The sequence below is a fragment of the Pyricularia pennisetigena genome, chromosome 2 (genome assembly GCF_004337985.1).
Source record: "Pyricularia pennisetigena strain Br36 chromosome 2, whole genome shotgun sequence".
Classification (NCBI taxonomy): domain Eukaryota; kingdom Fungi; phylum Ascomycota; class Sordariomycetes; order Magnaporthales; family Pyriculariaceae; genus Pyricularia; species Pyricularia pennisetigena.
In genome coordinates this window covers 5874847-5889610 of record NC_043741.1, presented here as the reverse complement: position 1 = coordinate 5889610, position 14764 = coordinate 5874847, and the positions used below count along the sequence as shown (strand labels likewise).

Here is a 14764-nt window from a genome sequence, read left to right as displayed (position 1 = left end):
ATGATGGACTTGAGAAGCAGATGGCGGATGGTCATTTCTCAGGCGATGGTTTTGATCGATAATTGAGAGTCGCATTTGCATTCTGGCTTTTTTGGAACCATGTCACCGGACAGTAAAGGAAAATGTGACGAGGGAAAGATTACCCGCAACAAAAGAAGATAGTTGAGAGTAGATACATGGTCCCCGAGGACAAATTGAGTTCTCTCACTTTCTCCAAAAGCTAAAAGGCGCCAATGCTGAAGGGTTAACGTTTGCCATGCTATCGTCGTGCATACATATTGTGACATGACGGTACAATGGCCAAGGCGATATTTCTCTAGTGATTGTCACTGTACTGAAATGTACTACACGTACCTGTCTGTATCTTGGGTATGTGGCAACTTAAAGCACGGTACGGGGCCCTAGTAGGAGTCTTAAGCGCAAACGGAGATGCGTTGACAGGTAAATAGTGGATATCTGGCGACAAAAGCTCCGGAGAACGGCCTTATATCGGCTTGCGGAGCAGAAAGAAAGACAAAAGCAGGCAGGGATGTGTGCAGATACCGCGGCTATTTAGAAGTATCTTGCAAAGGGTGCCATTATTGTGGAAATTGCCCAGACTCTAGTCTACTGTAGTCTACGTATTCCATGGCCAGTCGCCACTTGCCGTTTACTCTGTGAAAGTATGTTTATACGTGATAGTTTCTGGCGGTAAACGAGTACAGTAGATAAAGTTTAGCCAAGAAAGAGCAGATGGACTAATGAGGATACACAACGATCACATGGGTACCTGACGAGGCGATAGAGGACAAGGAACCTCCGAAGAACAGGAACAGTGTTCAATATCATACAGGATGCAGTCAAAAAGTATAATGACTGCATGCATGAGGAGATCTCACGGATGGGGGCGCTATACAGACGGCTGAACGAATACATATTTTGCTCTCGGTCTTTGGATGTGGCTTATTCTATATCGATGTGATGGACCAGCAGTTACCCGCCGGAGCTAATGCAGCTTGACCAGCATGCAGTAGCTCAACGTAGGTATGCACTAGGCTAGTCAGTAAGTCCACTCGACCAGTCCAGTTCTTTCTGGGTAGGTAGCTCGGTGGGTAGCTCGTATATCGCGGCAAAAAAATGAGCACAGACATCCGAAGTTATTGCTAATTGTTGGAAAAGTAGGCCGGCAGATATCTGTCTAACTAGGTATGTTAGGTTTGTACGCAATGTATGGTATCTTGGGTATGTATGAATTTTGACATCAGGGGCCAACTAAAAAGTCCGCATCTCTAGCCAAGGCTGGCATTTTGATAGTCGAATGAGCAAAAGAGAATATTAATGGTCGGTCTTCGAAATGGATCCTGTTATCCGTCATCCCGCCTGTGCAAGAATCCGATCCTGAACAGCAGTCCTACCATCCATCGTGCAGCTTGAGAGAGCTCGCCACTCTAGAGGTGCATCAGCAGCTGGGTCGTGGTACGGTCAGTATTATGCTGTGCATGGTGGGAGACGTCGCATAATAGTCTGCAGGTGTGCTCACGAGATACCACCCATCCCACGGAGCCAGCCAGTATGATATATCACGCCAAGATTACCTGCCTAGGACCAGCAAAATGTAGGCTTCCCCTCGGGAGATGGTTCAGCGGGTGGGGCAACTATTTGTTCATGCCGAGTTCTTTTTTACACTTTTTTTCCTATTTGTGAGATGCATAAGAGAGGAGGGGAGTAAGAGGGCCACCGTCACACCTGGCCGGCATACGCAGGAAGAAAGGGCTTGCGAAGCTCTCATTCGATCCGACGATTGGGATTGGATTTTGTGATGTATGTTCCACTGCCCACGAAAGGCGCATGCAGCCGAAGAAAAGAAGGGAGGCAAGGGTCCGATTGGAGGGACGGCCGTGAGGACCCCTGTAGGACTGCGCAACTCCCCGCCTGTGCCTGGCCAATGGAAGCCGGTGTTTAGCGCTGAAGAGGCCGACTAGCGCGTTAATTAGACCCACAAATCACGTCGTTGAGCCTGTCAGGTCTGGTTGCTGCCCCTCCCCTCGATTTCCCTGCTATCACTTTATTGCTCTCCTTCCCTCTGCCGGGTGCCACAAATGGACGACAAACCATAACAATCACACTTGCAGGTCGGTAGGAGTCGATCGAGGTGTGGCTCCCCCCGCCTCAATAATCATCAACAGCAGCAGCTCTCCCTCTATCTCTTAGCCGCCGAGCCTGCAGTAGCTTCGTTGATTTCCCGGCTCCAGCAAGTCAACGTTCTGCGCACTCGTCCCTCTGTGATATTGACTGTTGTTCCCCACCCCCTAGGCGCCTTCCCATTGGCTTTTCTGCACAGGGTTTCGCAGGGCTCCCATCACCGTCGACACTATCCCGTCATGCTTTCCCACACGCATCATGACAGATCAAGTGTCTGCAGGTTTTTTATTTTGTTTTTCTCGGGTCTGGTTTAGTCGACCGGCAGGCAGACCTTGCTTGTCAGCCTGAACATCCATTCGTGCAGATCACCTTCTGGACATGGGGCATTAGAACCGCAGATCCATCGAATGTGGATGCAAGGTACGGGCAAGCCAGCCAAGGGACTAGGTCGTCCAGGCCGGGCAACTCGACTGAAGTGAGCGGTTTGTATTCTACTGAGCGGTACGGATACGGTACGTACGGTACAACCACCAACCAAGCCTGGCCTCGATATATGGCCGGCGCATATAATGACCTCTTCCCTCGCCCCTCCTTCTTGTCTTCTCTTTTTCCTCCTTTCTTTTCTTCAGCAAGCAAGTGAATGATTGAGGCCAGTTTTTGTTTTTTTGTCGTTTGTCTTTTTTTCCCCTTTTCATCTTTTTTCCCTCTCCTTCAAAGAGCTGTGCTCTTCGCAACCACATAATACACCCCAAGATAATATCAACACAAACCAAAGAAAAAAAAAACATCACAACCAACTAAGGAGCCTGCTGCGCAGCTTCGCCATCACCATCTTTACAAAACATTTTCTGGCCTTCTTGCTCATCAAACGATCACTTTGAGATCTTCAAGTTTATTTCCCATTTCAGGAACTCTTGCATCAGCAGCTTCATTTATTTTAATTCCTTCCTAATAACAAAGTCAAAATGTCGACTCAGCTGTCTTTCTCTCTCCGCGTTTCTTCGGGCGTCAAGTCCGTCCACCTTCTCGGCTCCTGGGACAACTACCAAGGCCAGCTCCCGCTTTCCAAGGACAAGACCTCGTCCAAGTCTGGCTCATGGAAGGGCACTTTTCGCTTCCCCGGTAGCACACTCGAGTCCGGCCAGCGCTACTGGTACTACTACATCATCGATGGATACCACTGCGCACACAACCCCAGTGAGGCCTCGACCGTCGAGCCCACCACCGGCCGCTCGTTGAACATTCTTGATGTCGCCAAGTCATCTTCTTCGTCCAAGTCGTCTTCCAAGTCTTCGTCTTCCTCCAAGAGCTCGTCCCGCCACTCTTCCTCATCCAAGTCTTCGTCTTCTTCGTCATCCAAGCGCTCCAGCGATGTTGCCAAGGGCCGCCCCCTGTCCGTCTCCCAGATCAAGGCCCCCAAGCCCATGGCTCCCCACGCCACCCGCCACATCCTGGATGGCAGCTACGACGACGAGGAGGTCGCCGAGCTCGCCTCGCGCTTCGGATACGCCAGCTTCGAGGATGAGTACAACGAGGACATCGTCACCGACTTTGGCAGCTCTTCGCCCGTATCGTCGGTCGGCTCCGGCTCGGACCTGTCGTCGTACTACCGCTCCGACAGCTCCAGCCCCAACTCAAGCATGTCCGGCTACTCGACCCCCAGCTCCGACTGCAGCTCGTGCACGTGCGAGCGCTACGGCATCACCCGCAAGGGCGACCGCGTCCGCCTCGACTGCGGCGGCTCGCGTTGCGGCTACGACAACGAGTCTGAGTGCTCGTCCGGTTCCGAGGACGAGTACGTCAGCAGCCGCTCCAGCCGCCGCAACGGAATGGTCGTCCGTGCTTAGAAGTTGCCATGCCGCTGCCTCGGGTGAGGACAAGAAGTGTTGTACCTATAGACGATGACGACAGCCAAGAGAAGTTCCCTATAGTGGCGCTATCTTTTTAATTTTGTCGCTTCAAAAGAAACCGCAGACAGACCGCTCCACTCATTCGAGAGTGGGGAGGAGACCCCGGGCACTCGCCCTATTTGTTCGCCAGCCTGAACCGCATAGGCGGTGGCAAAGAAAGTGGTCCTCCTTGATTCGAAACTTTGTTGTTACAGGATCGCATCTCACCGATTCCCTTTATACAACGGTTCATGAGTTTAATCTTCTGCCGACCCCAAGAGCCGGGCCGCGGACCACATTGCTGGTCAGTGTCTTGCCGCCCAATTGTTCATCCCCCGGCTGCTACTTGGGAGAGTCGCGCCAACTCACTGAGAGCCTTGTACTGGTGAAATCTGGTTCGAGTTGCACCACAACCCATCCTGGGTCGATGCTGCGACCCCCGCGGACCAGGCCGCTTCATGCCAGGCCGCGCGATTTTTTTGTGCTTTTGTTTTTGTTTTGGTGATCTAATCTCTTTTGAGAGATCCCAAATAATGTACAAACCCCAAAATACCTTTCTTGTATTCGAGGCAACCGAGATCCTCTCTGTGAGAGGGATCGGCCTTTGCCTCTTGCCGCGCGCATGTCGGGGTGGGAGGGGTATCCAGGAGACAACCTCTGGCTTTTGGCGGGGATAATAAGCGCGCTTATCTTCCTGTTCTTTGTCAGTTTACTGTTTCATCTCTCTCAACGCTGTCATGGGGGTAATATGTGGTCCTCTCGGGAGCCAGGATTCCGGGGCATTTTCTTTCTTTGGGAGGCCTGCCACATTGGAGAATAGGACAGGGAATGAATGGTTCAAGTGTCAAAATAGTTGATTTGCTGCACAGTATTCCAGATCAAACTTTTGACTTTTTTTTTTTTCCCCTGCGCAACGGTTAGATGATTGATTGGTACTTGTGATGATATACCCATAGTATTTGTTGGATTAATTTTTCTTGACAAACCATCAAAACAAGTTTTTTTTTTTTTCTTCTCTCTCTTTTTCATCTCTTCTTGACTGCGTAAGCCAAACCGGCTTTAACGTGTGTGATTTTGCCGTTGCATGATAAAGTCAAACTCTGTCGTTCTCGCCACGAACGTGGGCCTCAGAGTTAAGAGAAGAGCATAACCATAAGTAGTGTATTTGTACGTGACTACAAATCCATTGCAGGACGGAGGAAGGAAGAAAGAGGAAAGTACAGTACAGTACAGTACGTATGCCGAGGGGCGGATGATCCTTGTGGACTGACTTGTTCCATATGCTATTTGTATGTGCCAATTATGTTTTCTTTCTCATCTCTTTTGTTCTCCTTTGTTCTTCATGCTTGCCCCCCCGCCCCGTTCCCCAGTGGCGATGCTGCCTGCCATCTGATATGATATGCGCGAGTCTGCTGACAACGTGTTGGCAATGCCATCCAGAGTCAGGTCGAAAGAGGTAGAAAAGATAAGCGAGAAAATCTGGACCGACCCAAGAAAGAAAAAAAAGAAAAAAAAGAAAAACAAACCAGGCCAACAAAATCCACGAGGTTGGCAGCATCTTGGTCAAGTTGGTGATGATCTCGGGGGCCCGGACCGAAAACAAGAAAAAAGAGGAACTCCCCGCATGTTTACAGTTTCGTCTGTAACGCGAAGGGGCTGGTGCGCAAAAAAGAAAAAGAAAAAAAAAACACCTCAATGTAGTACTTTTCATACAGTGTATACCTCGGTGAGGCTTACCGGTCAGAATACCATACGGTAATGTGAAGCGTATTTTGAAGGCTCTGCGGCGTTTGTGGCATCAAGCTATGGTACGAAACTTTACACACATGTCTGCTAGACTATTACGGCTTTTGTATCATCGACCGGTTAAACAAAGGTGGCTAAAAAGAAAGAAGGAGAGGGGGAAAAAAAAATCAAAACTGGTCGAGCAAAAAAGCCTTACAAGGACAGTCCATTGAGCTCCAAAACCATGGCCAGTCCTGCCGGGGCATCGAGTGGTCACAATTTCTATGGAACACCCTTCCAAGAGAGAGAAAGAAAGACAATGGCTCACGCTCCGCTTGCGTGTTCCGTTCTTTTTTTAAACACACAGCAAAAAACTTATGGCTCACGGACACTCTGAACGGACGATCTTCGTTTTGAAAGACGGGCTGGGCCAGGGTTCACGACGCGGTTAATGGACTCAATATGGCAACCCCACACTATTTCTGTTGCAGAGTCCCAAACCTTACTGTAGTTCGCAGCATTGGCCCCAGTCAAGCCCGTTTTCTGCGGAGTCAGGTCTCTTTAGAACTTGAATATCCACCCTGTTTAAAACTCCATCAAAATGCCCCTGGCGCCCGCTCGCTTCCCCCAAAGGGTCCAGCGAAAGTGGACTGAGCGTGTTTGGCCCGGCAGATATTTTCCTCCCGCTTAACACTTTTGTTTTTTTTCTTCTCTCATTTAATGCGTTACGCCCCCAATTTGACTTTACTAGAGGGAGAGAATGGGACTTGTGCGCTCGCTGGTGCGGTCCGTTGACTTCGGATCCGAGCGCCATGTCGCACCGCAAAGAAGAAGATGACCTAGTCTCGCCGGTGTCCCCGGCCTCGGTCGTCTTTCCAATGTGAGTAAATCAATTTGATTATCGTCAGAATTGACATATGCAGGTGTTAATGGTTATCGTCTTGTGCTTCTCCAGCGACCAGCCGGGTGCGCTGAGCCGTACAAACAGTATCGACTTGGTTCGCGATGCAAGTCGTTCTCGGTTCCCGGAGCCCGTCCATTTTCAGGTGCCAATACAGGCGCCCAGCCCGTCAGCGGCTGCGCGCAGGGACAGCCCGCAAATTTCACCCAGAACTTCGCTCGATAATGGGTATGTTGTGTGCGAAAAGAGGGCGGCGAGGAGGATGCAGCAAGCTGATGATCATGACAGTCAACGTCAACAACAACAACAACAACAACAACAACAATTCAACCAGTACAGATCCCGGGCGGACAGTACTGCAGTAGCACAGCACTCCGAGAGTCGTGCACCAACCAATCTGGATACTTTCCAATTTCAGCCGAACCAAGATCAATGCCGGTATCAGCAGTCTTTTGCATATGGAGACTACAAGCCTACCACTCATGCAATCCGATCCGACTCAACGGCCAGCACCATCATCACCCCGCCTGAGCCTCCCAGCAAGTGGGCCTATATGACCCAGGACGGTTGGCTCATCGAGACCGTCTCGCTAGTGTTTAGTCTCTTGTGCGTCATCGGGCTCGTGGTTATCCTTGTCCTAATCCAGGGGCGGAAGGTAGACGAGTGGCCCGTGATCCTGACGCCCAACACCTTCGTTTCGCTGCTGTCAACACTTTCCAAGGCGGCGCTGCTTGTGCCAGTCGCCAATAGCATCGGACAACTCAAGTGGCTTCATTTTGAACAGGGGAGGCCCCGAAGACTCGTGGATCTTGAGGTCTTCGACGGCGCCACCCGCGGGCCAGCCGGCGCCTTGTCCTTGCTGTGGAACGGCAGTACTCGAAGCTCAGTTGCCGTCCTTGGTTCCGTCATTACTATTCTTGCCCTGCTTGCCGATCCTTTCTCGCAGCAGGCAATTAACATTACCAGCCAGTCGGGTGTGTCATCGAAGGGTGTTGCTCTGTTTTCCAACGCCACAGTGTACGACTCGGGTGCAAGCGTCAGGGGCCAACAGTCTAGTGAGTTTTTTTTTTTNNTCCCTCTCTCTCTCTTTTACTGTTTCGTGTCGATAAGAGTTTCAAAAGACACTTAGCCATCATTAATGACTAACCACCTGCTGGGACATCACCTTTCAGCTGTCAACCCTGACGCTTCCATGTATGGAGCAGTCCTCAATGGCGTCTTCACTTCGACATCAACAAGCTTGGGATATGTTTGCACTACATCCAACTGCAACTGGCCGGGCAGCTACCCGTTCCTCGGCGTACGGTCCAGCTGCAGCAACGTGACTCACCTGACGACCGAAGACTGCTCTACTCCTGGTAGTGATGGTCAGTTTCAGTGCAGCTATGAAACTCCAGGAAACCTCACTATTCAAACAAAGACCTTCTTGGACCAAGGTAACCTTCGATCGACAGTGCTTAACGCGGTGAGCGCCACCCAACTGAACAGCCGAGACGCCCAACTTGCGCGTTACGCAGTTTGGAAGCGTCAGACCGACCGGAACTCGTCCTGGGAGGTCACCGAGTGCACGCTGTCATTCGCCGCCTACTACTACGGCAACATCTCTGTAATTAAGAACAGGATGCTTGTGAGCGCCTCGGTCGTTTATCCACTTCGAGGACCTCCCGGACCAGATTTCGACAACGCCAGAGGGCAAGCACAGGTTATGTGGCGCTTCATGCCCAACATGACCAACTCGCTCGAGGACGATCAGACCATGGGCTTTGAAGCCGGCGGGAAGGTGTCGCGGGGTCCTGAAGAGTGGCGACAAGGCCTCGAGCCCGTTGAGATGATGGTCGGCCTCGGAGACTTTTTGAAGGCCAGGGAGATTCTCTCCAGCGAGGTTTTCACAGCCAACCTGGAAGAGCCGCAGCCAGTCGACTCCTTCGACCCTGGCGCCCGTGGCGTGGCAAGGACTGTGCTCGCCACGGAGGACACGTCAATGCTGTCCAGAAGACTGGCGCGCAGCATGACTGAGCGGCTTCGTCGCGGTGGCAGCGGCAACTCCGTACAGCAAGCACAGAGTCGCTTCGTCCGCGGCGTCGCCATGGAGCAAGCGGCCTTTTACACCGTGTCCTGGGGATTTTTCGTGTACCTGCCGACATTGGTCGTTTTCGCCACGATCCTGCTCCTCGTCACGGTCCATCAGGTCTCGCGTCACGACGCGCGGGAGAGGAAGTCGGCAGGCTTGGATGCGTCGACAAACATGCCCAGGTACAAAAACAGTTCAGTCGCACTACTGCTGGGCAATGTCCAGGGGTTTGAGGGAAGCAGCCGGGTCGAGGCAGCGAAGAGCACCCGTGCGGGGATGAAGACCTTGGCGAAGAAGGAATGCGTCTTGAAGTGGAGGGACGGGTTTGTCCGCGCTGGCATGCCCGAAACGTAAAGTTGGTTGTGGTTGAGACTGATATGATGAAATATTGAGGATGTTGGTAGTCAAACGCAAGTTTGAATACGTAATCTATCAGTGTTGGACATGTTGGTTAATAAAGCGTAGCTAACATGCGATCCTGCTTGTTGTGTGTGAAGCCAAGCTACGTCTACGGTATCTGTCTACTGCGGGATGAGGATTTAACCGTCGGGCATTTTAGAAAGACCCACGGCCGGCTGCTTTGAAACCCAGCCCAACTCCACCCAGTTCCCATTTCGCGTGTGCCGTCGGTACTCCGCCATCGGCGCTGCACCCATCAAACTGGCAAGAGGGTCAGGTCCCTTCACTATAATGCGAGGTCGAATTGTAGAGCGGGGTTCAACCATAATCGTCGCTCGTACAAACGCAATGACGTGAAACTGGCAGGCACCGCCCCGCTTCGTGCTGGGACAGGTTACTCCTTCTGACACTGAACCGCCTGCAGCACCAATGGTGGTCAATCGAATGATAATACCCGTCAATCGGGGGGCAGGCACGTATTTGGTACATACGGGAGGGGAGTCATGAAGACTGGGGGGGCGCAACTCATCCATGACCCGTCGGGCAAAGATCCGACGACACCCCAAAGATGCCCCTTTCAACTCATCTGCATCGGATTTCATGCCAACTCTTGATTTCAGACCAGTTGGTGAAGCGTAAAGTCAATTGAGCATATTGCAATATTGGGAACCGTCCCAAGTTAGGGAAGATACATGATTTTTTTATGGTTGTCAACTTTGAGACGAACTTTTTGATAGTTGAAAAACATACGAATTCCAAGGCGTTTGGCCTATCACAGACACCAGCACTTTCCAGGGGTCCTCGCTTCCTGAAAACCAGCCCGACATGATAACCTCAGACTTTCCCACCGTGGATTCCCACATCCACCTCTACCCAGATGCCGAGCTCGAAACCTTCAAGTGGTACACGCCGGACAACCCGCTCGGCAAGCGCCACTCGCTGGCCGAGTACCGCGCAGCGACCGGCTCCCCCTCCAACCTGAAGGGCTTCGTCTTTCTCGAGACGGACCGGCTCAACGATGAAGGCCGGGACTGGAAATTCCCGTTGATGGAGGTCGAGTGGCTGGCTCGCATCGCTGACGGCAAGCCTCGGGACGGCGAGGGCCACAGCCCAGAGGATGCGCCGCTGTGTCTGGGAATAGTCCCCTGGGCACCCATGAACCTTGGTGCGGCAAAGGTCGAGGAGTACCTGGAGCAGGCCGAGAAGGTGGCTGGCCCTGCCACCTGGGCCAAGGTCAAGGGTTTCCGCTACCTGCTGCAGGACAAGCCGGCCGGGTCGGGGTTGACGGAGGAGTTTGTCGAGTCCATGAGGCTTCTGGGCCAAAAGGGGTTTGTTTTTGATGCCGGCGTGGACCAGCATCGTCGGGGAAGGCAGCAGCTAGACGAGCTCGTATCCATGATCGACCAAGCTCATGACGGTGTTGCGAACGAGGACGACAAAGTTAAATTCATCATCAGTAAGGCCAAGTCCTTCCGACACAAAATATCTCATCACTAATAACAAAGACCGGCTAACACAACCGCGCTGTACAGACCACTTCTGCAAACCAAACCTAGAGATCATCAACCAGGCCGATCCCAGCTTCATCGCATGGCGTGCGGCCATGTTCACCCTGGGAAAGTGTGACCGCGTCTACATGAAGCTGAGCGGTCTGTTCTCCGAGATGCCCGAGGCCCTACGACAACGGTCCGTGGAGGAGATCTTTGAGGCAGTCCAGCCCTGGCTCGCCGTCGTCCTGGCCGCCTTTGGGCCATCGAGGCTCATGTTTGCTAGCGACTGGCCCGTGTGCACCGTCGGCGTGGACCAGGCGGACGGCGGTGGGGCTTGGAAGAAGTGGAGGGCGGTTATCGACCGCCTCTGCCGCATGGCTAGCCTGTCAGAGGAAGACCAAAAGATGATCTGGTCCGGGACTGCTGTCAAGGCATACGGGATTGACATCTAGGGCTGGCGTTGTTTGGCTCTAGTTTGGTAGTTAGTTGTATTAAATAAACGGCAAGATGCGAGCCAATGTTTGCATCAATCTGTGTGAGAAAGCATGTCATCGACAAGCACAATTTAGTAAACTTGAAGCTGGTTTAGACTTGACGTAGCCGAAAGCTTTTCAGTCACGCAAAGTACCTTCACTGAGCTTGTACACCTAGACCGTCGACTTGTTGGGGACATGATCAAAAATATTACAATTAACTGTTTTTTATTCATGGCCTTTCGCAGCGCTTGCTGGCCTGTTACCCAAACACCAAACAATGATATGCTGATGCGTTAAGAACAAAAGAAATCCTCCGTCAGAGTCCCCGACATGATTTTGGTTTTACTTCAATAAAGAGTCAACCCGACCTTGGATGGCTGCCTTGCTCAATGCAAAGTCGGGCAATACAACAACATTTTCCCTCCCGCCAATAGTAACAACCTTGATCCACTGTGGTGCAATCTCAGAGGCCAACATCTTGATGCAGCTCGCACCCTCCTCGCGAGAGATTGGCACACGTAGAGAGTCCTTGAGCTTTGTCAGCAGTGCCGGCATGGTGAAAGCCAGACGCTTCTGCCCGAGAGCCGTGGCGGTGCTGAGCATGGAAATAACATCCGCAATGTCGACGGCTCGTTGGAGGGCTGCTCGGCGCTGCAGATCCTCGGGCCTGGGGCTGTTGTTTTGTTGAGAGCTGAGCATCTCCTTGTAGCGGATGCGGTCGATCAAGCTCATCTTGGCCACCTCGACGTTGGCCGGCGCGGCCACCTGGGCCTTGCGCTCAGCCTCCTGCTTCTTCTTGATGACGATGCCATGCTTGAACTCTTCGAGTGTTCTTTGGCCTTTGGCAAGTGCGGCCGAGCCGCGGACCAACGACTCGCAGACAGTGATGGGTGCCAGAGGAAGACCTGCCAAAAACCGCTTGACGTCGGTCGCGGATTCCGACTCCTTCTTCTTGGTCCAGAGGCTCTTGAGATTGCTCTCAAAATCGCGGTTGAGTTGAGCCTCGTTTAAGATGGCTGGGGCCTCGGGTCGGAGCTCGATGCAGACCTTTCCTCGGCCATAGTCGGACAGGTAAAACGGCGACTTGATGCCGGTCGAGGGGCGTGCATTGAGGATGCCGATACACCGCCGCAGGTCGTCAACGACAACATTGCGCTTGCCCCATGACAGCGTGATGCTTGGGCATAGTGTACGAGTGTCGATGGGAACATTTGATCCGTTGTGCACGTGATGAACGGCGAGAGCCTTGGTAAAGGATGTATGCAAGTTGATAATATCCGTCAAGGGCCTGGGTAGTGCATCTGAGGGTGATGTGGTCTCCTTGGAAGGTGTTGCTTGAAGTTGTAGGCGCTCGAGAAGTGGCTGTGCTCCACACAGGTCGGCATCTTCTTGAGTGGCCACTGCCCGGGCTGTTGGAGACGTTTGCTGGTTGTTCTGGATGCTGTCAAGCTGGCGTCTGCAGGCACGCTTTGTTGAGCGAGGTGCCGCTGCGGTGGTTGTGCTTGGTAGAACCTCCTTGACTGGAGGAGCATTCTCGTCCACGGCAACTGCCTTGCGCTTTTTGGACGACACAACAATATCTATCCTTATAGTCTCGGTCTTTGCAGGTGGAGTAGAAAGCGCCTTGTCGCCAATGATCTTGCCGGGAGTCTGAGGTTTGCTAACACGAGCGAAGCTGTTGATGATCGAGGCTCCGCGCTTCGATGTTGCAGGAACGACCTTTGAGGATCGCGTCTGCCTTTTAATTACTCCCGGCATCTTAAAGTCGGGGCTATCAGCAGTATAAGTATAGAAGGCAGTATAGAAGGGTACAATGAACCGGAAGCAAGTCGATCCTGATTGTGTTTGCACTTTTTTTTTTTTGGTTCGAAACTGCTCCAATTTGCAAATAATGGACGAGGAAAGTCCAGATACAAAAGTTCATGTCGTAGAGTTCAAGGAAGGACCAAGGCAAAGAGCAGCAAGTGGATGTGAGTTAAAGTGGTTTCTGCTAGACGCGTCAACACGCGTTGTGGGGAAACAAGACCGCGTTTTTCGGCGTTCGTGTTGGCGCGGCGACCACAACGGTCGGCCGTGCACACGCCACGAGTGGACCTTTTTTTCACGTCAACCCGCGCTTTCGGCGTTCAATCATCAATTGAGTCTGGTTCAAGTTCACAATCACCCCCTGTGCGACCCCCGAGACACCCCACTGGGGCCCTGCCTTGCCCTTCTCTCATTTCCACCGAAAAAGCAACCGAGAGTTTGGAAATGTTTCTCTAACAAGGGTTTGGGCCAGTATGACGAAGTGATGGGGCTGGATTCCTCTGTTGCTGGGTAAACTCGGGTCGCCTGAGTCAAACACTCTGCTAATTACTGACTGTATGGAGTAGCACCGATGGGATTGTTCCGATCGTACTATGTCGGTTAGGGACTGGACTGCCTAATCAACATAACACGCAACCTATCATAATAGAACTTTTCTTTGCCATTCCGACTTGTCTATTACGACCCACATTCCACCACCAGGAATGCGATGCCAGAGTCTAAATACGATATCCTCGTCACAATGCGCATGAAGGATGCACCTCTTGGGGCCCTGAATGGGACAGAAAAGAAACGACAAAGGAAAATCGATTAAAATAGAAAGAGAAAAAAACGCAACGCTCCCGGAGTCTTTTTGGGGAACCGATCTAGTCCTGTGTTTCCTTTTTTTACATCCCTTGGCGTAACCTTGCCTCCCTCACATGGTAAAATCCCTTGCAAAGTCGACTTCGTTGCTCGCCGATTAAGTCTTTTTTTTTTTTCTTGTTTTGTGTAGTTGAGCTTTGTGTTTGTCAGTCCGAAGGCGACATTATCATGAGCGCGGAGGCTTAGGTCGTTGATCTGGGTGCACTCGGAAGCTGATGGGGCTTGGTGGGGGAGGTGCCGGAACAACAAAGTCGTGCTCCCTCACAGCGAGGAATGATGGCGGCTTTGCTGAGATGTTTTCGGTCAAGCTGGCGTACAAATCGCTGGGGGTGATAATCTGCAGGCTGCTTCGGCCGGGCGAGATGGGCGCCGGCATGGCTAGTTGACCAGACATGTTGTAGGTAGCTGCTGATATGGTCAGTATCACATGAACAACAATATGCCGTGAGAGGTGCCCGTTTATCTGGCATGTGACGATACATAAGATGTACGTACAATAATATGTGTTGGGCGCAACTGGTTGGAGCGAGGTCAAACTGACTTGATAAGTGACTGCACAAGCCTAGGCTGGTAGAGGTGTGGTTCTTGGTTTGGTTCGGTGGCAGCAGTGATGCTCAACGTTGTGCGAATTTTTTGAGAGACAAGTGAGTGAATTTGAATAGTGAAGCAATATGTCTGGTCTGAAATTTACTAGGTAAGACGAAGGCCGTGAGATTGTTTGTTTTTGTGTGCGAGCTGGTAAGATGTTGAGCTTATGGAAGGATTGGGCGTAAGGGCTGAGATGGTCAGGGCTGGGTCAGACCTTCCATATATGCCTGCGGCCATCGTCCGTGCTGTGCTGTCGGCTCAGTGGAGGTAATGAGTGATGGAACGGGGCGTGCCTTCCCCATCCCCATGCTCGTTTGGTTGCACAGATGAACGGGGGGATTGTTTGTTGGATGGCTACAGTAAGGTACCTTAGCTACGGTATAGCTACGGTATAGGTTACTTCGGGAAGGCGGGTACTTTGCCTCGCCTTAACT

The 14764-nt window shown here is 52.0% G+C and overlaps 5 protein-coding genes across 5 annotated transcripts; 3 read left to right on the top strand and 2 right to left on the bottom strand.

Moving 5' to 3' along the window:
- Positions 1 to 3086: 3086 nt before the first annotated feature.
- PpBr36_01642 (uncharacterized protein) lies at positions 3087 to 3968 on the top strand (the record flags this gene model as incomplete). The annotated part of the gene is made up of 1 exon (XM_029888826.1): positions 3087 to 3968. The coding sequence occupies one exon, from the start codon at positions 3087 to 3089 to the stop codon at positions 3966 to 3968; it is 882 nt and encodes a 293-aa protein (XP_029750895.1).
- Positions 3969 to 6382: 2414 nt separating this feature from the next.
- On the top strand, positions 6383 to 9061 carry PpBr36_01641 (uncharacterized protein; the record flags this gene model as incomplete). Its single annotated transcript, XM_029888825.1, has 3 exons — positions 6383 to 6615; positions 6691 to 7691; positions 7809 to 9061. Coding segments are annotated over 3 exons (2487 nt in total), but the record flags the coding sequence as incomplete, so codon positions are not given.
- An 870-nt stretch (positions 9062 to 9931) lies between these two features.
- Positions 9932 to 11048, top strand: PpBr36_01639 (uncharacterized protein; the record flags this gene model as incomplete). The annotated part of the gene is made up of 2 exons (XM_029888823.1): positions 9932 to 10562; positions 10639 to 11048. The coding sequence occupies 2 exons, from the start codon at positions 9932 to 9934 to the stop codon at positions 11046 to 11048; spliced, it is 1041 nt and encodes a 346-aa protein (XP_029751861.1).
- Positions 9941 to 10465, bottom strand: PpBr36_01640 (uncharacterized protein; the record flags this gene model as incomplete). The annotated part of the gene is made up of 2 exons (XM_029888824.1): positions 9941 to 10294; positions 10358 to 10465. The coding sequence occupies 2 exons, from the start codon at positions 10463 to 10465 to the stop codon at positions 9941 to 9943; spliced, it is 462 nt and encodes a 153-aa protein (XP_029750897.1).
- A 366-nt stretch (positions 11049 to 11414) lies between the features above and the next one.
- Positions 11415 to 12830, bottom strand: PpBr36_01638 (uncharacterized protein; the record flags this gene model as incomplete). Its single annotated transcript, XM_029888822.1, has 1 exon — positions 11415 to 12830. The coding sequence occupies one exon, from the start codon at positions 12828 to 12830 to the stop codon at positions 11415 to 11417; it is 1416 nt and encodes a 471-aa protein (XP_029751860.1).
- Between the last annotated feature and the right edge of the window lie 1934 nt (positions 12831 to 14764).